The 26,491-nt window shown below is 36.0% G+C and overlaps 1 protein-coding gene across 3 annotated transcripts in view; it reads right to left on the bottom strand.

The window, feature by feature from the left end:
* Nucleotides 1–26,377, bottom strand: part of STK4 (serine/threonine kinase 4) — a 100,468-nt gene extending 74,091 nt beyond the window's left edge. For all 3 annotated transcript variants that reach the window (XM_063095844.1, XM_063095856.1, XM_063095850.1), the window contains exons 1-6: nucleotides 26,291–26,377; nucleotides 20,845–20,925; nucleotides 14,328–14,456; nucleotides 11,042–11,156; nucleotides 7,428–7,592; nucleotides 740–907 (exon numbers count right to left, since the gene is read on the bottom strand). In XM_063095844.1, the coding sequence (XP_062951914.1) occupies nucleotides 740–907; nucleotides 7,428–7,592; nucleotides 11,042–11,156; nucleotides 14,328–14,456; nucleotides 20,845–20,925; nucleotides 26,291–26,325 (693 nt within the window). In that variant the 5' untranslated portion in view covers nucleotides 26,326–26,377. The remainder of the gene's footprint in view (nucleotides 1–739; nucleotides 908–7,427; nucleotides 7,593–11,041; nucleotides 11,157–14,327; nucleotides 14,457–20,844; nucleotides 20,926–26,290) is intronic.
* Nucleotides 26,378–26,491: the final 114 nt, after the last annotated feature.

Raw genomic sequence — 26,491 nt, 5'->3', positions numbered from 1 at the left:
TGGAGAGTACAAGGCCTCCAAATGAAGAGAGTCTGGGGATCCACAAACCAGAACTCACAAATTTTAACACCTATACTAGCCAGGCAAGAAAAAGACAACAAATGAACCAGGCTGGGTGTTAGCGACACAAGTTCAACAAAATAGTTTGCTTTCCTCTTAACACTACTATAAAAAAAAATTAGAGAAAAACTCTGTAATAAGTAGCAGCTGATACCTGGTGACACAACAGGGAATCGTGGAAACTGAAAAAGTGGAAAGCTCATGCCCTGTATAAAGGAGACAACACTACTCAGCTCCCGCTAATGTTGACTTGTTAAAATGTGGGTGCCTAAACTATTAAAAGTACATATTATATATCGCACAAGTCAAACTCAGCATTTCTATGGCCTACATCCTGTCAGAGGGCTATCAATATACAACCTATGGAACGGAGAGGAGTGGATCACACTTAAATTAATTAGTGACTACATCTAGAGTCAGTGGAAGTGCCAGGCTGGCCAGGTAGCTTAGTTAGTTAGAGCACAGTACTATAACATCATGGTCAAGGTTTTGGATCCCCCTACCAGGCAGCCACCAAAAAAAAAAAGAGTCAGTGAAAGTCTATCACCTACAGTGACACGTCAATTATACACAATTAATACATTTATTGTTTGGAACCTAACCAAGTAAGCCATTGAACTAACTTTCTAATGATAATCAGGAACTAACCACCCCACTGGTTTCCTGTCCATTTCCTTACCCTCATTGGATGGATATCAGCATAAGGAGGCTTTCCTTCAGCCATTTCTATGGCAGTTATTCCCAGCGACCAGATATCTGCCACACAGTTGTACCCAATTTCTTGAATCACTTCTGGAGCCATCCAAAATGGTGTTCCTATCACTGTATTCCGCTTGGCCATGGTATCCTAAAAAAGAAAAAGGATATACCAATACTAAGCATTAAAACTGAGGAAAAGAGATTTTTCCAACAATAAAAAAATGCCTTGTACTTACAATACATATAAAAACCATACATAAGGCATAATCAAGCAAGTCACAAAAGAAATTCAAATGACCAAGAAACATAAAAAGATTCTCAATCAGTTATTAAAACACAAACTAAAATAAGATTGACAAAAATTTTTAAAATTAATTATAACTAGTGCTGATAATAGCATAGAAAATCAGGCACTGAAATACAATGTTACTGGAGTATAAATTGGTACAACTTTTTAGTTGGCAAATTGGCAACACTCATTAAGCTTTTAAATATCCATACTCTTTGATCTAAACCTATTTCTAAATATTTATCTTATCTAGATATTTATCTTATGTGCAAGACATAAGCACAAGGACTGTAGGAATGTTTACAATGGGGAGAAGGGAGAAAAAGGAAACAACTCAAATGACCATCAAAAGGGAATAAGTTAAATATAATAAATATCCATACATTGAAATACCACATTAAAAAGAAAAAAATAAAGACGATATATATTTTTCCCAGTATGGAAAAAATGTACAAGACACATTATGAAGCAAAAAAATTAGGTTGCATTATATATAAAATAGCCCTGTTTTTGTGACAGGAAAACACATATAACAATGATCATAATAATAAAACAACTAAGAAGCAGAAATGCTGTTATATCATAAAAAAATCTGGCGAAATATACACCAAACTATCAACAACAGTTATATCTAGATGGCAGAATCACTAAGGACTTTTACTTTCCATCCCATATATTTCTATAACATTCTGATGGTTTACATGAGCATGTATCACATGTGCAATCAGGAAACTTAAAAATATATTTTAAAATGTTATATAAAAAGTCTTAGTTTGTGGCTTAAAGAATATGTAGATACAGTAAATACTATGGCAAAAAACCACTTTCATACTTTCCCCGAATGGCATGGCCCTATTGAAAGAGAATCTTCCTACAGTTCCTGTACTCTAGGAAGAGAAGGATTTTAAAACAGAACTAAATATGCAAAAGGATTTCCCATCATGATCACCCATGTTCCTTCTGAAATACCTGTGACTTAGGTTATGTCAGTCAGGAGCAAATGACAGGTAATAAATACTTTTAATTTGATCTCACTCTGTCAGTCTCATGTAAAAAATTAACACAGGAACTAACTTACTGCTAAGTCATTTCCTTAGCCCTAAAGCTTCAAATTTGCAGCAGTGTTTTCAAATGGTGGTAAAGTTGTTTTCACTGGGTTATTTCAATTATAAACAAATACTTGAATAGCTAGAATTTTTAAAAAATTAATTGCAACAAGTGGATATTAACCCCAACTAGATCTGTATTACAAAATTACGTTAGTACAATAGCATAGCAACAGGAAAATATGAAATCCAGAAACAGACTGTGGAGTACACACACGAGGGTACTTCAAAAATCTCATGGCAAAATAGAATTAAAAGCAAATACAAATTTTTCTATGAACTTTTTGAAGACCCTTCATATATATGTATAATATAACTGTCATTTCAAATCAGCAAGCAAAGAAGAGATTATGCCAGAAAAAAGAAAAGAACTGGGCATCTGTCTAGTCATTTGTAAAATCCTACACTTAAATTTCCACCTTATACTTTCTTCAAAATACGTTCAAATGGATTGAAATTTTAAATATTAAAAATAAAACTCGAAAGAGTACTAAAAGAAAGTATAGATGGACAGTCATATAATGTTGGAGCATGACATCAAAACTTTGAAGCATGACATCAAAGACAAAAACCATAAGATAAAGGATAGATGGATTTTTCTATGTACAATTTGGAAACTTCTCTATGCAAAAAAAACCCAAAATATAATTTATATTAAAAGACAACTAGCAAACTAGGAAAGATATTCCAACATACACAACAAAAGATTAACAATTTTAACATAATTTTTTTCAGTTTTGGCTTATCTTTTTAAACAAACAGATTTTTTAAAAAGGTCCAACATTCGATTAGAAAAATTGACAATAAGATGAACAGTTCATTTACAAACGACTAATTACAAATGGCCAATAATCAAATGCAATAATATTTTAATTACTCTGAAAATGGTAAGGAAGATACAATTTATTGCCCATCCAGTACTGGCAAGTATGAGGGATAATGGGCAGATCTATATACTGCAGTTGGAAGCAGAAACTGTTCCCTTCTAGAAGCACTTTGGCAATATTCATCAAAAGGCTTAAAATTTCACATATTTTCTGGCCCATATTCCAATGTAAAGAAATTAACCTAAAGATATACTCAAGGAAATGCTGAAAAGTTTAGTTGCAAGGATATTTTTCACAGAGATTATGTTTATGATGGTAGAAATACTGAAAGCAACCTAAATGGGCACCCAACATCCAACTGTAGAAAATAAGTTAAGCAATGGTACATCCATACAATAAGGTACCCATGTTACCACCAGAAATAATATTGTAGATTTCTGGGGAAAAATGACAGATTGAATACATTTTATTTTCAATCCCTCCCAAAACCCACTAAAAAGATACTAAAGGGCTTTTTTTTAAAGGAATAAATCCACAAGAACAAAAAATAAAGAGGAAAGAAACCACAGCCAAAAAAATTTTTCAGTTGGAAAGCAGTTAGCCAAGTTGCAACCTACTGAACAGCCTATAAAACGGAATCTCGAATTAGTTGCTGGGAAAACAGGGAAACAGGTTGATTGTAACAATAACCCCACCAAAAGACTTAGAAACTGGTGGCATCAGGTACAGTTAAGAGGTGTAAAAGTGGACCTAAAAACAGGACGACTGGGTTGAAAGACAGTTAAGAAGCAGTTAGAGCTCTAGACCCTCCTATCATATAAAGCAACTTGTGGGCTTCCCTTGCCCCACCTGGCATTAGACTGGAGGTGTAGTCTCCACAGGGTGAAATTAAGGATCTCTAGACTGTAGAACGTGTGGGCAACTTTGTGAATCAGGAACATTAAGTGAGCATTTTTACGTCAAATGCTGAAACAATCCCCACCATCACCACCACCCCTTCCTGGGACCAGTCAAAGAGGAATCTAAACTTAGTAGCACTGGAGGTTTCCCAACAAATCAGTCCAGCCAAATCACCCTACACTACACTCTCACTTTATTTTAGTGAAGAAAAAAAAATCTGTTTTTTCTTTAGCAAAACAACTCATGTGTTCATTGCAAATTTAAAAAAAGAATCAATAAATAAGTTCAGGAAGATTGCAGGATATAAGATAATATACAAAAATCAAGTGTATTCCTACACACTAGCAATGAATAATCTGAAAATAAAGAAAGCAATTCTATTTAAATGGGATCAAAAACAATAAACAACTTAGGAATGAACTTAACCAAATATGTGCAAGACTTGTACACTGCAAATTATAAAACGTTAAAAAAATTAAAGATGTAAATAAATAGAAAGACATCCTGTGTTCATGGATGAGAAGATTTAATACTGTAAAGATGGCAATATTTTCAAATTGATTTATCAAAATCCCAATGGCCTTTTTCCAGAAATTAACAAGCTGACCCCAAAATTCATATGGAAATGCAAGCAACCCAGAATTGCCAAAATAATCTTGAAAGAGAACAAACGTGGAAGACTGACACGTAACTGATTTCAAAACTTTCTACAAAGCTACAGTTATCAAGACAGTGTGGTACTGGCATAAGAACAGGCATATTCTTACATTAATGGAACAGAACTGAAAGCCCAGAAATAAACCCATACATTTATAATCAATTCATTTTGACAAGCAAGCCAACACACAATTCACCGAAGAAACAGTAATCTTTTCAACAAATGGTGTTGAAACAACTGGATATCAACATGCAGGAGAATTAAACTTCATGTCTATATTACACAATGAAAATTAACTCAAAACAGATCACAGACCCAAATGTAGAAAACATACGAGTAAATCTTCATGATATTGCATTTGCTAACGGTTTCTTAGATATGACACCAAACAACAAAACACAAAAGTACAAGGCACCAAAATAAATAAATAAATAAACTGAAAAATCACCAAAATTTAAAAATTTTGTGTTTCAAAAGAAATCATCAAGACAGTGAAAAGGCAACTCACAGAATGGGAGAAAAATATTTGCAAATCATGTACCTCATAAGAGATCTGTATTTAAAATATATAAAAAAACTCTTATGATCAACCATAAAAAGACAAGCCAATTAAAAATGTGCAAAGGATTTGAATAGACATTTCTCCAGAGAAGATATACAGATATCCAGTAAGTACAAGAAAAGATATTCAACATCAAAAGTCACCAGTAAAATGCCAATCGAAACCACAAAGAAATCCTACTTCACACTCACTAGGATGGCTACAATCTAAAAGAAAGTATGTAAGCAGTGGCAAAGATATGGAGAAATTAGAACTCTCATACATCAGCAGTGGGAATGTAAAATGGTGAGCCATTTTGGAAAGTTTGACAGTTCCTTAAAAAAGTTAAACACAGAGCTACTATATGACCCAGCAACTCTGCACCTTATAAAAACACAGGTACACATAAAAACCTGTACAAGAATTACACAGCAGCATTATTCATAATAGTCAAAAAGGAGAAACAACCCAAATGTTCAACTAATGAATGGATAAACAAAAGCTGGTATATCCATATAATAAAATATTATTCAGCCATAAAAATGAATGAAGTACTACAACATGAATGAGCCTTGAAAACATTATGTTAAATGAAAGAAACCAGAAACAAAAGGTCACATATTGTATGATTCTTTTTACATGAAATGTTCAGAATAGGCAAATCTGTAGAAAGTAGATTGGTGGTTGCGAGAGGTTTGGAGGGAAAGGGAAGTGACTGCTAAAGGGTACAGTTTATTTGGGGGATGATGAAAATGTACTGGAATTAGATAGTGGTGATGGTTGCACAATTTTGTGAATATACTGAAAACACTAAATTATATACATTTAAAAGGGAGGGTAAATTGTGCCAAGACAGGCAATATAGCAATAATAATATTATAAGTAATTTTTGAGTAATCAATTACTAAAATTATTACTAAATGTAATGAATATTCTTAATTTTAACATTATATCTTCTATACAGCACCAGAAGGATGTATTTATCTATTTTGTTTCCTTATTAGGATTGTAGTTTAGATAATATTGTTTAGTGATGTCTACTTGTGTGTTAACAACAAAATCTTTTGTAGGGCCCGTAAATCATGATATTAAGCTTCTGATTTTTTTTTAAACATCAAATCAATTTCTGCACTATTGCAATAAATAAGACTCTCTAACATGTCCTAGGCACATTTAAAATAAAAAAATAAAAACTGTACATAATACCAGTTCTAAACAAAGTACTTTATATATATATATATATATATATATATATATGTTCATTCTATCACCCAAGAAAACCACTTGATATATAATATTGTTGCAAATTTTAGTGTATACCTGTCCAGAACTGTTTCTATTTTTCTGTATTTTCATATATACTTATGTATTTTACAAAAATCAGATAATTCTAGACTTCCTGTTTTGAAAACATGTCTTTTCTTTTTTCAGTGCCATGCACTAGTGAGGCAGGAGGAGAAAAAAGAGACTATATCCCAGAACCAAATGAGGAGAGTGTTTTCAGTACAGTAACTGTAGAGTACTACCTGGAAGTTTGATGAGATGATGTCTTATTCAAGGAAAGCAGGTTGGATTTAATTTTTGTTCCTCTTATAAACACACTGATTTAGTATAATAGAATTTAAACTTCTATCATTTTTTGTTTTAGTTTTCATTTTTCTAAAAGTTAAACAAGGCTAAACTATGTGATTTCATGAACTCCAGGAAAGGATCTACTATGACCTACTATATCTTTTGTGACCTATTCTAAAATTTTTACTAATACAATTAAGTCAAGTGCTATGATTTGAATGGGTCCCCCAAATTTCATGTGTTGAACTTAATATCCAAGTTCATATGTTGATTGGAGGTGGGGCCTGCAGGAGGTAATTAGGATTTGATAAAGTCATCAGGCTGGGGTCCCCAGGATGAGACTGATGGCTTTATAAGGAGAGGAAGAGAGAACTGAGCTGACAGGCATGCTCTTACTCTCTCACCATGTAATGTCTTTTGCCATGTTATGATGCAGCAAGAAGACCCTCACCAGATGCAGCTGCCCAATCTTGGACTTCCCAGATGCCAGAACTATAACAAATAAATTTCTTTTCTTTATAAATGACCCAGTCCCTGGTACTCTGTTATAGCAATGCAAAATGGGCTAAGAGGGCTGGCCAGTTAACTCAGAGTGTGGTGCTGACAACACCAAGGTCAAGGGTTCGGATCTCCATAATCAGCCAGATATCACCCCCCACCCCCCATCCCTGCCAAAAAAAACCAGGCTAAGACATAGTATCATATTTTTTAAATAAGCAAATAAAAGGAATTGCTTCTCAGGACAGAGCTGAAAGTTATCAACAATTTTACTTACTGTAAGTTGACCTGCTACCCCAAAATCTGCAAGTTTTGCATGTCCTTCTGTATTTAGCAAAATATTTCCTGCCTTGATATCTCGGTGTATTTTTCGCATAAAATGAAGGTATTCCAGTCCCTTAAGAGTTGATTGTAATATTGTAGCTATTTCATCTTCTGCTAACTGAAAAAAGAATGAGAATTTCAAATTCTATCAGTTTACATAAGCACATTAGAAAAAAAGGAAAAAAAAATCGATCCAAACTTCTTTTCTTGAACAGGTTTCTAAGACCTAATTCAACCTGTGGACAGCATTTGACTGCTTGTAATACCATTGATACACTGACCACTCCCAAAGTTGTATTTCCAGACCAGATGTCTCCCCAAACATCAGATTCATATATCTGACTACACAACATCTCCAAGTGAATCATAGGCACAGTATGTCAAAATCAAATTCTTTATATCTGTCACCACCCTGCCCCTCTCCCTCATACCCACCTAACCTACTCTACTCTTCCCACAGTCCTTCCTCTCTCAGTAAAAGGTAACTTTATTCTTTCAGTGTCTCTGGCAAAAAGTCTTGAGGTCATCCTTGAATCTTTTCCATCTTTAAAATATATCACCCTGGTCCAAGTCACCATGATGTCCTGTCTGAAAAATTCTAATAATCTCTCAACTGGTTTCACTGCTTCTGCCTTTGACCTTCTACAATGTATTTTACACACAGCAGCCATAATGAGCCTTTAAAATGTAAGCTGGATATGCTTAAAACCTGATATGCTTCCTAGGTCACTTAAAACAAAAGCCACTCCTCACCAAGGCCTTATATGATCTGCCTCCCAGCTACCTAATTCATCTTCTACCACTTTTTACCTTGCTCATTCTGTTTCAGCCATGTGGGCTTCCTTGCTGTTCCTCAAACACTCCAAGCACACTCCTTCTTCTGGGCCTTTTTACCGTTTGCTCTCTCTGCCTACGATGCTCCTCATCCAGATATCTGTACAATACACTTCCTTACTTCGATATCTCTACCCAAATGTCACCTCATCAGAAAATCAGAGAGGCCTTCCCTACTCTATTCCTAGCCCACTCTTATCCTACCTCATTTGTCACTACAGCATATCACTATCTGACATACTATATGGTATTTGTATCCTAGTTATGTGCTATCTTCCTTGTTAGAAACATAACCTACATTAAAAATGTCTTTTGATTTGCTTATTTTTTATCCCTGGCACTAAAAAAAAATATTTGTTGAATGATGATACATATATGAAAGTGAGAATGGAGACTGACACATATTTGATCAGTCCAATGTCGACTTTGCACAGATCCAACCCCAGTCCTAAACAAACTCAATCAGCAAACTCTCACTCAGTTCTCCTTATAACAAATAACTCATATTTTTGGGGACTAGAAACCAATATACGACTTGGGATTAGAAAGACCTAGCTTTTATTCTTAGCTCCATTTACTAGCTGTATGACTTAAGGAAGTTATTGAACTTTGCCCAGTCTCAGTTTCTCAATCTGTAAAATAAGAATATCACCTTTCTTTAAGAGTGTCATCAAAATCAAGTGATATAAGGCACCATGGTTTAATACCTCCTATACTATCAATCAATCAACAAATATTTAAAAGCACCTATTATGAGCCAGGCACTATATTAGCAATATTAAAAATAGCTTAACAGTTACTAAATGTTTAATTTATGCTAGGCACTATTTTTGTTATTTCATTTAACACTTATAACAACTAAATGAGGTAGGGGTATTATTATTATCACCACCATTTTATAGATAATAAAGCTGAAGAACAGATGAGTTAAGTAATTTCTGCCAAAGCCCACCGAGCTAATAAATGACAGAGCTTTTACTAAAGTCCAAGCAAACACTGCTGAGAAGGCAGCAAGCTAGAGTTTGGGGTACCTTGTGGGGCCCAAGGGAACAAAACTCATGGTTTGATTTACTAATTCCTTATTCTAACCAGCTGAGCTAATCAGTTGAGGTACTACTGCCCAATAGAAATATAATGGGAGCCACCAATATAATTTTTAATTTTCTAGTAGCCACATTCAAAAAAATGAAAAGCAAAATTAATTTTGATAATATATTTTACTTAATTATACTTATCCAAAATGTCATCATTCCACTATGTAATCAATATTTTTAAAATTAAAGATTTACCTTTTAAAATAATAATTCTTCAAACTCTGGTGTGTATTTTATACTTACAGCCCATCTCAATTCACACTAGCCACATATCAAGTCCTCAATAACCACACATGGCTAGTCTACCATTCTGGACAGTGCAGAGTTATAACATTTCACAAAATAACGTGTAATAATTAAAAATCAGCACTTAATAGTTAAAAATTACATAAATATAATAAACTAATATTAAGATATCAGAAAACACCAAAAGCACCATCAAAATTAATTTTGAATTGTTTTAAAATACCCGAAACAAAATAACTTAATGCTGCATATAAGCAGCCCTGGAACCCAATTTGTAATTGAATAAGTAATTCAAGCTTTGGGACTTCTTTAATTATATCTCATGTTAAGATATTATTCCTAGCTAAAGAATTTGTTATTTGTGTAGGCAAACAAACTAACACTGAATAATATAAATTAAGAAAAGGAGATAGTAGTATGGATAATCCAAAAGTTATAAATCAGGGCTGGCTGGCTGCTCTGTTGTTTAGACTGTAGTGCTATAACACCAAGTCCAGATGCCCGTAGTAGCCAGCCACCAAAAAAAACCGTTATAAATTAGTTTTAAAACACCTGCACCTTATAATCTGCATAACACCTCACAATTTACAAAGTATTTTTACATATTTAAATTAATTTTCACAACTTTGTAAATACTTAATATGGGTATCATTTCCATTTTTCTTATTAAGACAAAAAAAAAACTAAAGACTAAGATTTCCCCTACTTCTACTACTCATATCCACCCACAGTCTACACAAAAGCTAGTCATCTTTCTAAAACGTAAATCAGATGGCTACTTGCTTGCTTAGAACCCAGCAATGGTTTCCTATGGCACTTGGAATAATATTCAAACTCATTATCATAGCCTACAATACCCAACATAATGTTGCCCTGCCCACTTGTCTAATTTCCTCCTACAGTTTCCTCTTTGCCTATTCCCTTCTATCTACAGTGTCCTTCTACCACTTAAACATGCCAAACTCATTCTAGCCTCAAGGTCAGTGCACTGGTTATTACCCATCTAGAATGTTCCTTCAAGAGTCTTAGAACTTTCTTGTCCTTCTTGTCTTACTTTAAGTGTCACCTCTTCTAAATGACCTTCCTCAACCACCATTTAAAATATTAACATTTAACATTTAAATTTCATTCCATAACCAAAATTGTATAGTCATTTTTTCCCCAGTAAGAAATAAGCAAATCATGCTAAAAAATCACTCGATTGAGTTGGTGTCAAAACCGCCACATTTAGAGGACGTGAAAAAGTAAACAGAGAAAAATAACCATGGAAAAGGGGAAATCTGACAGTCACCTCTAGATAGGGTAGTAAGAGAATGCACATGAATAAAAGGCCAGAGAAAAGACGACAGCATAAGAGACTAGCTCAGCAGCATTGTTTCAGAAGGTAACTTACCGTTTTATTTCGTAATCGAATGATATCAGACACAGAACCAGCCCCACAGTACTCCATAACAATCCATAAGTCTGTGTTCTTAAAATAACTGCCATAATATTTAACTACATGAGGGCTAGAGAAAGAGACATTACACATTAGCGGAATAGCCTTCAAACATCTCTATTAATTCATGCTGTTAAATAAATGTAAATTAATTCTTCATCTCAAAAGATTAATTATTCATATTTAAGGTTAAAATGGGCAACCTCCTGATAAGAATGCAAAACGGTATAGCTTTTCTGGAAGGTAACACGTTTAAAAAGTACAAATATGGGTGAGTTCTTTAACCAGCATTTCTAAGTCTACAATTTATTCTCAGGAAAAAATTACAGATGCTCAAGAAACAGATGCTTATACAGATGTGCTCTAACCAGGTCAGCTAAATTATATTGCCTTGGGAGATCTGACCATTTTTATTTAGAAGCAGACATAATGGCACCAGAAAGCCATAAAATAACCTAGAATGCCTCTTATAACCCTTACCATAGACCCCTGCATGTAGGATGTAACTAGTAACAGCCCCAAATCTAGACGTTACATATAACCACTAGAAACCCTGATGAACTAATTAAGCAGGGCTGTCCTCTCTCTCTCTCTCTCCTTTGATCCTTCCCCCTTCTTGTGATTATGAAATGCTAAGCTCTGCTGGCTCTCTTCGAAGCACATTTCTCAGGGCTACCTGACCTATGCAATTGTCACATTGGTTCAATAAATTCTGTGCTTTGTAAATACTTAATATAGGTATCATTTCTATTTTTCTTATTAAGACAAAAAAAAGAAAAAGACTAAGATTTCCCCTGCTTTTACTACTCATGTCCACCACCATCTACACAGAAGCTAGTTATCTTTTTCAAATGTAAATCACATGGCTCACTCACTTGCTTGCTTAGAACCCAGCAATGGTTTCAACTGTCATATTGGTTCAATAAATTTTATACTTTATATGTTTGGCCTCAGTTTCTTTTAGGTCAACATTACCATCACAGCACTGTTAATAAAAGTTAAAATTTAGATAACATCTAAATGTCCACCCAACGTTAAGGAGTTTAAAAAATAATGATATAGCCATATAATGGAATATCATGAATCCATGAAAAATGTTATAGGGGAATATTTGATAACACAAGATATCCTTTTTACAAAAAATAAAACAACAACACAAAAACACCAGGCTACAAAATGGTAAGCATAGTAAAACTCCAAAAAAGACACATGGAAGGATATGTACGTACATCAAGCAGCATTTAGCAACAACAACTTCTCCAAAGTGAAAAGTGATTTTATTTTCTTCTTTACGTTTGCATTTTTTCTAAGTAATATGCACTTTGTAATAAGAAAAAAAATCACACTACAATCTATTATAAAGAAAAATATTCGGGATCAGATCTGAAATTTTAGATCTTAAGCTTGAGGAGAGATATCAAACAAGAAATTTCAGAGAAAAGTCAAACACCCCATTAAAATGAAATAATCTGCCCTCTGAGAGCTACCAGCTTTAACTGGCTAGAATGTTATCAGGGCCAAATAAAGTTGCATAACAATTGATGATGCTAAAATGAATTCAATTTCATTAACTCTCAGAATTTCAAATGCTGCTTATCCTTGGGAAACATGCCAATGATAAGGACAGCAGGAAAAAAAAACACACACACACAAAATGAGTATTAATGAAGAAATGAATGAATAAGTCTCTAAAGTACAGACCAACAAACTTGGTCTCCCTTCCCTAAACTGTAGTATTTATAGGAGTTAAGTACTACAAGCTATTACTACAAGGCAATTACTTACTTACCGCCGGAACATGTTCTATACAGTCTTGTATTGTCTGCTACATTTTCCTGTACATATATATCCCTGGCCTGTCCAATGAGTCTATAAATTTTCACAGTACAAGGGCTCTGACCTGTATTTTTTGTATTCCTTACAGTGTTTAGCACAGAGTAGGCTCTTCAAAATATCTCCTCTTCGATTAAAAGGCATTTTTGTACCCTGTTTGGAATACAGCTCCTGCAGAGTCTATCAAAAGTGGCAAAGTGCCAATTTGCCAACTGGAAAGAGCTTCTATAATGTATTTTATAGAGGAGGAAAAGGAAAATTGCTACCTTAATCTGGTCAATCCAATCAGGAAAAACGGAGGTTTTATATAGTAGACAGTAACCACAAAAATATGAAAACAAAAAAAAGAAAAGAAAAGAAAAAAAGAAAGGGAGGGAGAAGAGAAATGGCCTCCATTCACAAGTCTGTGAGACTTAGAGGCTCCAGAGCAAATTTCCTGGTAGGTAGCCCCACCTGCGATAATGTTGAAGTATTACAAAAAGGAGATACTGAGTTGGTCTGGTGACCAAAAAAGATTCAGGAGAATTAATACAGCCGCAAATGCAAGACTTTTTCACCCCTCTTCCAACTCCCTAGAGTTGGCACTGTCCCTAACTTTGTGTTTCTTTCAAGTCTAAACAGTCTGGGGAAGGTTGCCCCATCACAGTGACGAACCCATGTTGTTACCGAATTTCAGAGCAAACCACGTGCTGTTCCGCGGCTGCCTTTTGGCCTGACTTCCTGCTTACAGCACTTGGCAAATCTTAGTTCCTCAAAAATCAAATACTTAACTACTCTTAGCTTGAATAATTTTTTTAATGTGAAGGAAGGAGTAGTAATACATAAATAAATACTTTTCTTATAGACCTACCTGATATTCTAAGATTTCTAGAGCTAAAAAGCATTTGAATTATCTCTTCTTAGCTATCTCTGCAGAAATGTTTTCTCAATAGGAAGTAAAAGAGATCACTATCAAAAAAAAAAAAAAAATCAAGTACCACCTTCTGCCTCTTCCTAGTTTCTAAAAGGGATTACTGAAGAAAAAAAAAAAAAAAAAAAACTATGCAGAAATAGAAACTGTAAAAGTTTAGCTACAAAAACATACAAACTTTTTCACTATTTTTTTTTTTTTTTTTTTGTCTTTTTCGTGACCGGCACTCAGCCAGTGAGAGCACCCACCGGCCATTCCTATATAGGATCCGAACCCGCGGCGGGAGCGCCACTGCGCTCCCAGCGCCGCACTCTCCCGAGTGCACCACAGGCTCGGCCCTTCACTATTTTTTTTTTTGTAAAGGACATGCACAGTGATTCCATTAAATTTTCCCTTCTGTAAAATATTTAAGAAAATGCATCTCTAGGTGTCAAACTCTAAATGATCAGAGAAAATTCAAAACCATGCCCTCTCCAAAGAAAGCCCACGTGCCTTTACCTGTCACATTGCTGCATTATAGAGATTTCTTTGATTATCTCCTGCAGGTCTGATTCCACAGGAACTTGCTTAATAGCAACAATCTGACCGGTCTCTTTATGAATAGCTTTGTATACACTGCCATAGGACCTACAATTGGGGGAAGGAGAACATTTATGAAGTCAAAGCATGCCAAGAGATAATAAGTGGCAAAACACAAGCAACTCATAGTTCTAATATATATCCCTAAGTGCCTAATACATATACAGTTAGCTAAATTTGCAAAACTAAAATAGCTAAAGTACTTTGGGAAAAAAAATTGTCAAGAGAACTATCACAAAACAGCATCTTAAAAACTTCACCTTTAAACTTTAATGAATGTGTTATTGTAAAATAATAATATAATAGCTACCATGCACTGCATGTGCTGTCTCCTAGAAACCACCATGTCAGTTCATTCTTACAAAAAAACGAGGAAGAGGTGATTATCCCTATTTTACTTGTAAATGTAAAAAGGTTCAGAGAGGTTACATGATTTGCCCAAGGTCAGGCCAAGATTTGAAACCAGGTGTGTCTGAACACAAAGCTTGTGTTCTCTCTACATCTATGCTGGAGTACAACACAGAAGAGGAGGTCTTTGTTTTCTTACATTCACTCCAGTACCACAAGGTCTTTCTGTCCCTGTTCCTCTCACCTGCAATGATGCTTAAAATATTATAGAAACTAATTAAAATCTAAGCCTATTTAATTCTAGTATCAGGTGAACAGAGCACATACAAATTATTTTTGCCTTCTACTTCATCTTCCTTTAAGAGCTTTTTATCAAAATAAATAAAAGTTTATATATGCATTCAATTTGGGGGCTACAAGAGCATTATTAGATTTAGAAACTAAACACCTAAAATTTAAGTCCTACCACCATTACATTATTAGCTGTCATTTGCAGACACTTATTAACCTTGATGTGCCTCAATTTTCTCATCTGTAAAATGACAATAATACAAAATACCTTACAAGATAGTTGTTTATGATCAAATGATACACCATCATCACCCTACACAGATTACATTTTCACTGGCATCCTGGGCAGCTGTCAGTAAAATAACGAGTATATTATCATTCAAATTTGCCAAACATACCTATTTCTTCATACTGTCTTGGTGAAAACTATCAAAATAACAGTGCATTTAATGTCAAAGCAACAGAACACTCTAGCTGCCAAATAGATGTTCAAGAATTGTTTCACTGTGGGCCGACCCCGTGGCTCACTCGGGAGAGTGCATAGCGCTGAGGCCTCGGGTTCGGACCTATATAGGGATGGCCGGTGCACTCACTGGCTGAGCGCAGTGCGGGCGACACCACACCAAGGGTTACAATCCCCTTACCGGTCACGAAAAAAAAAAAAAAAGAATTATTTCAATGTGAAAGTAACAAATGTCTTTTTGAGTCTATAGAGCGCACATAAAAAATTTCCATTCCATCAGAAGCCTTTATATTTGCAAAACTAGTATAATGACCCTTAAATATGTGATCAAATACTTTTTTTTTTTTTTTAAAGATGACCGGTAAGGGTATCTTAACCCTTGACTTGGTGTTGTCAGCACCACGCTCACCCAGTGAGCAACCGGCCATCCCTATATGGGATCCGAACCCGTGGCCTTGTTGTTATCAGCACCAGACTCTCCCGAGTGAGCCACGGGCCGGCCCTGTGATCAAATACTTTTTGCCAAAGAGAGGTAACTACTGACCATGTGTGGAGGACTCAACCACTTCACCCTCTTCTTTACTAAAATAACCCCCTGATCTGTTAGGTTGGCAATGTGTTTGATCCCAGGGAATGTATCATAGCAGTTCAAGCTAGTCATAGGATTCCTATTCCCTTCTGCCAGTGACTGAACTAGTAGCAACCAGTCTGGCCAATAAAATTTGAGGAAAATTCTGCTGAAGGATTTCTGAGAAAGATTTTCATCCCTGGTAAGAAACAAGCACAAAAGAAGGCCCATTTCCATCTGCCACTTTCTTTCTTGCTTTGGTTACTATAATGTGAGGGATGATGCTAGAAACTGAGACAGCCATCTTGAGATTATAAGAATTATCCAGATGCCAAATTATTATCAAGCCAATTAACGGCTCATGGAATCTCTCACCCCCAGATTTATTATTTAGTTATTAGATGCCTTTATTAGTTAGCCACTATAAGTTGGGTGTTCTGTTACTTTCATCCAAAGGCATTCTTGATACACGAGGTCCCTTATATCTGAAAATATCTTTATTTCACCTTCACTCTGGAATGAGTTTTGCTTGATGTGAAATTCTTCTTTGATAATAGCTTTCCCTCAACACCTTTACTATAGTTTTCCAACATCTACTGTTGCTGTAGAAGTTTGTTTACATTAGATCATCATTTTTCACAAGTAGTCTCTCCATATAGCTTTTAAGATTTCCTCTTTATCCTCAACATTCTACAGTTTTATTATAATATAACTAGGAGTTGATCTCACACTTCATAAGCTTCTCCAATTTGAGGACTCATATCTAATTCTTTTTTTCTTTTCAGTAGATGCAGAAAAATCATGTCTTTAAGTATGAAAAATTCTTAGTATTATCTGTTTCCTTTCTCTATCTCTTCTAATATTTCCTTCTAGAATTCCTATTGGACCTATATTGGACCTCCTTGATCCATGTTGTCTTCCTGGTTTCTATATTTTGTGATCAGTCTCATTTCTATTTTTCAATTCATAAAGTCTCTTCCACTTGTCTAGTTCATTAGTTTATCCAACTTATTTGACTTTTAAAACTCCAATTATTGTAGTTTTCATTGTAAAGATTCCGTACCTTTTATTTTTCATTGGGCTAAGTATTATGTTAATAATCTGATGTTCTTCTCCTAAGGATGTTATTCCCTTCTTTTATCCTTCTGAAAATCATAAACATTAAATCCCTTTTCAGATTGCTCTATTATGTCTTTTTCCTTGGGTGTGAATTCTCCCATTTGTTAGGTCTGCTGATTATCTCATGGCAGTGGATTTCTTCATATGGATTTCATTTTATCTTGAATGATCTTTCCCTATACCATATTCAGTGTCAGATTGTTTCACGGTTTCATAGTTCCCTTAGCACAATCATCTGGACTATACAACTTAAACCAAGTCCTGTATTAGGAGTTTGTGGGTTTTGCCCTTCAAGATACCACACCTGAATATAGTCCAGGCCCAGTTCTTATTGTCAGTCCAGTAATTCCACTTTTTCCCCAAAGGCAAATGACACTGTCTAGTGGTAGTAAGGCAAATTTATTTCAGCTTCAAGATCATAGACGGGGAGCCTAGTCCCAGCCCACAACTTCACGTAGGAAGCCCAAATGCAATCTCTTGACAAAGATAGGGCACGCTTTATCCTTCTCTTATTATTATAGATTTCTTTTCTATCCCTGGCCCACCACTGTCTATGTATCCTTATATTTAAAAGAATTAGTGTTCATTCATTACTCTCATGTATTGGAAATGGAAAGGAGAGGTCTCTGCATGTACTTACTCAGCAATCTGGACCAGAACACTCTTCATACTTCCCTATGCTATCTTGACAGCAAAGAAAATTCCAATAGCTCATATGAACAATTAAGAATCATGACTCCACAGACTGCACTTACAGTAATATGAAGAAGAGTTAGAAGACTTCAGTAACCATGCTCACTTACAGACAATTCCCTTAAAACCTGATTCCCAACAAAAACAAAGTGATTCAGTGAATTTCAACTGGCAGAAAACAAAGATGGTGGAGAAACAGGTGTCTTACATAAGCAATACAGGCAAAGATCAATGTAGAAAAATGGAAATAATAGAGTATCTGAGGCCAAACTAACCAGGTACAAGGTCTTAACAACAGCACTCACTAGCTATGAAACCATGGGCAAGATGATTTGGTTTCACTCTATGTTAAAGACTTAAATGAGTCAATGTGTAAAACTTTAACTATAATAGAAGGGAAAAGGTACTAGGCTTTAATTCAAAACACTTTCCAAGTGCTCTCCACTCATCTTGGTCTGGAACTTTGGCTCCACTCTGCCATAGATCCATAGGATTTCCTCAAAACAGACAGAATGACTGCAGCTTCCAGAATCTAATACAGTTTTTTAGCCAGAGCTTGTTTCATAAGACACAAGTCAGTGAGAGTCCACAATCCATTCATGCTCCTGAACAATTTAAGGATGGCATATAAGTGCAGTTAAGGTCTTCCTTCAGGATTCTGCTAGTTAAATGAAGCTTGCTCAGATTCATTCAGTCAGGATGACAGAAATCCAAGCATCTGTGGTATCATTTTTAAAAAGCAATACAGTGATAACATGAGAAGAAAGATCTGAAGCTTTGTTTTCTCCCTGTTGGTATCTTTACAGGGAAATTTCCACATTCCTTGCTGAAGACATCCATAGATCTAAAACACAATTTTAAAAATCATAATTAGCTTAGTTTTTACTTATATTACATTCCTGATATATCCTCTATCTATAGTTTTCTTTTGACATACCCCAAACCCAATCAACCCAAGCAGAACTACCTGTAAGAACACCTAAATATACTTCAAGACTTAAGATTTAACTTTGATTTGATATGATGAGGTCTGAAAAATGCTTCAGTTGATACTTAAAAATAATACAATAATAGTTGCCATTGACTGAGCATTTACTGCAACAAGCACTGTACTTGGCATTTTACCCCTATTATCTCATAAAGTACTTGCCATAACCCTATGAAGTAAATACTGTTATTATCCTCACTTTACGAGGATACTTCAAAAAGTTCATGGAAAAAGAGAATTAAAGATAATACAATTCTTTTCATAAACTTTTTGAAGACCCCTCCTATAGATGAGGATTGTTAGCCTCCAAAATATTAAGCAATTTGCTCAAGCTCACTTGTTTATTATGACCAATAAACAGTAAAGCAAGGATTTTAACTCAGGTCTATCGGGCTTCAGAGTCTATGCTTTTGTATTGCAACATGCATTTACCAAAAATGAAAGAAACAAGTCAGTTATAACATAGTCAGTTATGCCTACCAGTTTTTATCTTATTCCAAGTACAACCTATGAGCATTGTTAGATTGAGGGCCATGGATTCACTACCTTGAGGAAAATAGCAAGGATGCCAAGTTGAAGCTGAAAACAGCAGGCAAGAGATGTAGAGGGACTGTCATTTCCACATACCTTTAATGATGCCAGTGAACTGGGTCTTCAGATTCATCTTGGATTTGTCTTTTGGTAGCAGAGCTGGTGTCATCTTTTATTTCCCTTCTCTGCTTGATTTGTTTGCTGGATTCCAAAGAGTATTTTTCCAACTTATGAAAAGATGACTAATGTTTTTCACAAGGAGGTTATACATGAAAAACTATTCCACATAACCCAATATTGGGTTTAACATTATGCAAGATCTATATGAGGCATATATAACACCAACACCCCCCCAAAAAAATCTAATCACATATAAGAGCTAATTTTAAAGAGCATACGGTCATTAGACAGTAGATGTTTTTAAAAGTTAATGTCAGGTCTTCCCTTGTGCCAGAAGTATTCCTAAAGGATTAAAATAAACACACACCCACACAAACACACATATTTGCTTATATATGAATAAACTATCTCTGAAAGATATGCAAGAAACTGCTATCCTGGTTGCTTCTAGGTAGCTGAGAGACAGAGGTAGGGGGCAGATTTTTTCATTGTATACACTTTTATACTTTTTGAATTTAGAATTAATTATATAAATTTATTATATATTCAAAAATTAACAACAAAAACTTAAGAAAGCGTTTTCCCAATATTTTAATGTCCTGGTTATTACAGAAGAAGGAATAAATACATAGGATTAAATTTAAAAGATATATAAAAATATAAAATATTATGATGTAAACTTTATCATATCATGAAAGTCAGAGATGGCCACTGCCTATTATTAAACATCATTTCATCAGTATTTTACAAACTCATTTGCAAGTCTAAGTTTCAAGAAGTACACTGGCTCCCAACCTGGGATTTTGGATCTCCTAGGAAGCTAAAAGGGTGGTGGCAGACCTTGATTTATTTATTGTATTTCACAAAGCTGCAAAAATTAAAATGCTGAATTCTATTGTTTCTATTGAAACAACCGTTATTGTATACTAATCAGGAGCTATGAGCAGCAAATAAAAATACATCTGATTTAAAAAAATTTTCATGAGTTATCATCTAATTATTGCTATTTGAAAAATAGATAAAATCATACAAACCACAAATTCTACAAAAGAGAAAACAATAGATGTCTTTGGTGTTTAAAAGACCAGGAATCACTAAATCTTTCTATAACAGTGATTGGGATGAAGTGGTGAAGGGCATTTCAAGTTGTAAATTTACCTCCCACACCACCTAGAGCTATGCCAATATGCAACATTAATCTTTCTTCTCCTGAAGTTTGAGAATTATTGCCATGAGGAAGGTTCATATCCTTTTGATGCTGGGGCAGAAAAAAGACTGGGACGCACTGGTTTACCTATATTTTCCTTACACTCACCCTTCTCCAAGTTTCTCTAAGACATCAAACACTTCTTCTGGTTGTTTAGTTAAACTATCTTCATCCAACTTTTTCAGCTGCCTGTGAATGAAGAAATATAAACACAAAATACATTTTACTTACTAGCATCTAGAACATAAAATACATCATTTATTCTACAATTAGCATCCTAGGAATTTCTCTACAAAGTCTTCAATAGTAAACAACAAGGCAAGCTAAGAAACTTAAGGGACACTGAAGGACTATTCTATGGAAGGATTACTCTTATTCTGGGTCACCCTGATAAGCAAAATCAGGACCAGAAGTTGGAGAGCTGCCAAGAGTCAGACTTCAATTCAACATGTGTAAGAATTTTCTAACAATAAAAGTTGCCCTACGATGGTTTAGACTGCCTTAAAAGGTCCCTACCTCCCCATCATCGGAAAATTTAAGCAGAAAATGAATTGTCGTGTGGCTGAAATGCTATATATAACTGCTTTAAGCATTAAGTATATATTCTAAAATCCATTTCAATCTTGAGATTTCATGAATTAAAACGATATAACTATCTCTTCAAAAAAGATGTTTAACATAAGATTAATTATGAATTGAACTGGAGGTCAAGGAAGACACAGTAGACCTTTGCTCTCCATTAGCAAGGTTTCGGTAATTTCGTCAAAACACATAAATTCTATAGGTATCACAGAAACAGAAACTGAAAAATGTACGTTTAGACATGATCAAAAGTGAAAACTAGGCAGCTGGGAGTTTCAAATAGTCTCACCAAGACCCTCCCATGAACAGCCATGTACCTTTGACTAGTCCTCCAAATCAAAGGTAAATGGCTGCTGACAACTTCCAGATAGTTCAGATTTTTCTGACTATGCAAGACAATCATAACAAACATGGGAGGTTAAAAATTAACAAAACTCTGAGACCTCTGAAAATTATTAATGGGCTTAAAGAAGGGGCTTGCTAAGAAATATTTGTTTGTGTGTTTGTGTATCGTCTACACAATGGCTTCCTGAAACTACAAAGGACAATAAAGAAAAGAAAGCTCAGGAAATGGTGAAATATGGAAGCAGTCACACTGGAGATTTCTTTGTAAAGAAAAAAGTTTAAATTAGCTGGACAACAACAACTCTTACAATAAAAGACTTGTATTTAAAAAAATACATACACACACAAATAATGTACTTTCCTAAAGAAAATAACAAAATCAGAAAGAAAAAAAAAATCTGACCACATTAAGTGTGTCTACCAATAAACACTGATCTCAAAAGGATAATCTTACAGAACTTTATAAATACCAGGGACTATGTACTAGAGAAATGGAGAACTGCTCCAAGTCAATAATTGCCTTAACTTGAATATCAACAAAACAAAATGAATACACTGAACTTTGAAAGTCAAAAGGTCTTAAAAATTAAATTCCAGTGACACCATAAAAACTCCCAGCTTCAAAACAAAAAGGGCTGAAGTGAAACTCCTCTTAAATTTCAGAATTGAAATTTCTCTGAACTCAGAAGTTAGCATAAAACCTCATATGCCAGGGTTTTTTTTTTTTTTGTAAAGCCCTGAATTACAACTGTATAAACAATGGGACAATACCTCATTTCTCAAGTATAATTAAAGTTTTACAAACAGTTTATATAAAGGAAGATAAAATATGTTTCTTTGAAATGTTGACTGTTTGTGGTTTACAAAAGGCAAAACTCACTCTTTCATCTACTAAAGAGACCACAGCATAACAAAGGAAACTGCCACTGCCATGAGAGAGACAGCTGCAAGCCTCTGATAATACTTTGACACACGAACTTTATATGACTGCTCAGATACTTCTTTAAAACAATCTAAGTGGTTTTTTGTTTTCGATCTGGGTTTATTAAAACAACTTGAACTCAAGGGATCTTTATATCTCCAGTGCCTGATAACCAAGAAGTGGTCAAAATATATTTGCTAAATAGATTAACAAATGAAATGATGGGAATCATAACCTTCATCAGCAATCTTTGTGAGTTATCAAAATAAAGAATTTCACCTAAAAACTATTACTGGATTATCAACAAATAAGATTTCTATGGAAAATCTTTTGATAAGCAACTCATAACGATATTTTATACCACAAGTCTTCACAAAACAAACACTATTAGCAAAACAGCCCGACTTTTTTTTTTTTTTTTTTTTTTTTATTTAAAATAAGTAGTAGTATTTTATTTTTTTTTTTTTTTTTTTTTTTTTTTTTTTTTTTTTAATTTTATTTTGTCGATATACATTGTAGCTGATTAATGCTCCCCATCACCAAAACCTCCCTCCCTTCTCCCTCCCCCCTCCCCCCCAACAATGACCTTTCTGTTTGCTTGTTGTATCAACTTCAAATAATTGTTGTTGTTATATCTTCTTCCCCCCCCCCCCCCGGTTTGTGTGTGTGTGTGTGTATGTGTGTGTGTGTGAATTTATATATTAATTTTTAGCTCCCTCCAATAAGTGAGAACATGTGGTATTTCTCTTTCTGTGCCTGACTTGTTTCACTTAATATAATTCTCTCAAGGTCCATCCATGTTGTTGCAAATGGCAGTATTTCATTCGTTTTTATAGCTGAGTAGTATTCCATTGTGTAGATGTACCACATTTTCCGTATCCACTCATCTGATGATGGGCATTTGGGCAAAAACAGCCCGACTTTAATGATGCAGCTTTTTCAACTGGGACTTCCCCGGATCCTAGGCAGTTCCAGTGCTTGCTCATAAACAAACAAGCCTCGTCAATACACCATCCATGGGGCAAATACTGGTGGCTGCTCCTCTCCTAAGTCAGATTGCCACGTGGATGGCCAGCATCCCAGAAATGCACTCTACGCCTACAACCACACCATTATCTAATGGCAGCTCACTTTTTAAAATCAGTAACTCCTACTAAGACATCAATCTCTCATCACTTACTTAGTCACACGCAAATGTCAAACTCATGAACACAAACACCACTTCCTGCATTGGGGTTGTTGGAAACATGCAATCTGAGTCTCTGAAAAGACACCTGTATCTTTCCAAGCAGAAATAACAGTACTTATGAAGCAGTCACTCATAGGTTTGGCTAATTCTCAAAGCTCTTTCTCACATCTCAGAACTCCTATATGGTTCATTTAATTTATGTACACCTTTCCCTCTTTCCACACAAAATTTGATATGGGTTATGACAAATATATAAGATAAATTGATGAAATTTTTAAATGATAATAAAAATAATTGTGTCCCCCCATTCACATGTTGAACTCCTAACCCCCGATACTTCAGAATGTGACTGTATTTGGAGACAGGGCCTTTAAACAGATAATTAAGGTAAAATAAAGTCATATGGGTGAACCCTAATCGAATATGACTGGTATCCTTATAAGAAGAGATTAGGACACAAACAGGTACAGAGGGAAACCCACATGAAGAAACAGGAAGAAGAGACATTTATAAGCCAAGGAGAGGCCTCAAAACAAACAACCCTACAAAACCTTGATTTCAGACTTCTAGCCTCCAGAACTATGAGAAAATAAAGTCCTGTTGTTTAAAAACCACCCAGTCCATGATACTATGTAACAGCAGTCCTAACTAATACAAACGATAATAAAATTAATCTACTGCAAACTAAGCAGCCCACTAATACCAGTCATTCAAGAACTGAATGATCAGAACAAGTCTTGCAATGCTCTTCTCTCACACTTTTAACACATTTTTCAAATTCCCAAAGATACAGGAATGAGAATATCAAAAAACAAGGTTTACTTTACTACTTTGCCAAAGATTACACACAAGGCAAAGGGAGAAACAAAACACAGATACCTAATCCTCTTCGACACAGTTAAGAGATGGAGTTTGGACCAGACTGCCGGGATATTAAAAGTCCAGCTCTGCCTCTTACTAGCTTGGGACCTCAAGCAAATGACTACCTTCTCTGTGCCTCAGTTTTATCATCTGTAAAATAGGGATGGAGGAATATCCACCTCAGAGGACTGTTATGAGGATCAGATGACTCAATAATAAGTTGGACCATATGGAATTACCATTTTTATATGTCAAAAATGGCCAAATATCAGCAATTTCACATGTTTCAACATGAAACATGTGCCTGGCACCCAGCAAGTGCTATAATCATTAATATTACAGTCTCAGCACACTACACAAGGGTGAATCATGAGACCATTCCAACCAGCAACTTGCCTTCTGCAATGTTTGGGCACTTCATAAAACCCCCAAGAGTGCTGCCCAAGCTGTCAATCCATTCCCCTCACCTCTGGGTTCCCCTACCCCCACTCCCACACACTGACACTTCCTACTTTAGTGCTCAATCCGCTGCAGGAAGTCAGACATCTCTGTGAAACAGAAGTTCATTACACAGCACCTCAGAGAAGCATGATTCCCTCAGTCTCTATTCCCTAGTTTTCTCCAGATGTGGCAGTGACATAAGACCCTGGTGTCCACAGGGAAAACCAATGACAACTGCAACCGATCCAAGAGTTCAGGCTTTTTAGAATCAGCCACCTCCCTGATCTTGACCTAAAACAATTCCAGGTACCACTAGGAACTGGAGCTGATCTTTACAAAACAACAGAGGCCTGAAAAGGGAACAGTCTGGCCGGGCCCAGTGACCCAGAGCAAAGAAGGAAACAGGTCTCTCAACTCTTCTAGATTTCGGTTTGCCTGTCTTGAAAATATCTCCTTATTTCCTCATCTACCTCCCAATGTCGGGTTTTGAAAGGCTGAGGAGAATGTAAAGAATATCAGGAAGATACCCTAGACATCAATAATGAAGGATGCTATCATTCCCAAACAAGCAAAGGGGCAAAAAAAAAAAAAAAAAAAAAAAAGACGACACCATCATCCCAGAATGGGACACCACCAAGAGCATCTTCCTAAATGCTATAGTTCACGATCCCCTTCCTGGTTCGACCCTCAACCTTTCTTCGCACGCCTTCAGCCTCAAGAGCAAAGCTTTTCTGCAACAGATCTTCCCCCGCGCGGCACCCCTCAAGTGGGACTTAGGACCCTTAGAAAGTCCACCCAGCCTTTCCATGTGCTAGTTCTCCATCCAAGCCCTCAGACATCTCACAGGTTCTCATCCTGCTTTCGCATTCCCCCACTACCTCCGAGAGTCCGTCCTCGGAGAGCCTTCCCCTAGTGGCCCCGGCCTCAGCAGGTGCTCTCCCTAACTTGTTCTCACGTTCCTCAGCAGAGTCCCTCCACAGCGAGTGCGCTCCCAAACCAGCCCCACGTTTATCCCCCTCAGCAAGTGCTCCCCTCAACCAGACCTCCACCCACCAGACGTCCCCCGCAATCAGCAGGTGCCCCATCAGCCGAGTCTCCTAGCCCTGCAGGTCCCTTCCCTCCAAGGGCTCCCACATAGTTGTCTCCCTTCAGCCAGTTCCCGCCTTTCCCTCCTCCCGCCCCCATGCCCTTCCTCGTAGCCAGTGGTCCCTCACCGGCGCGGCGGGTTCCTCAGCTGCACCGTCTCCATGGCGCTGCCGGCAGGCGCCCAGACCCGCTCACTGCTCCATCCACCCCGCGTTCCTCCCGGACCCGCCCAGCAGACCCTCCCACACTTCCGCTTTCCGCCCCTACCGGAAGCGGCGCGGGGCGCGGGAGTTGGGCGGAGCCGCGAGAACGCGGCCTGGATCACGTGG

This window comes from Cynocephalus volans, chromosome 1 (assembly GCF_027409185.1).
Source record: "Cynocephalus volans isolate mCynVol1 chromosome 1, mCynVol1.pri, whole genome shotgun sequence".
NCBI classification, from domain to species: Eukaryota; Metazoa; Chordata; class Mammalia; order Dermoptera; family Cynocephalidae; genus Cynocephalus; species Cynocephalus volans.
The sequence above is the reverse complement of the archived record's forward strand: the minus strand, read 5'-3'. Positions and strand labels throughout refer to the sequence as shown.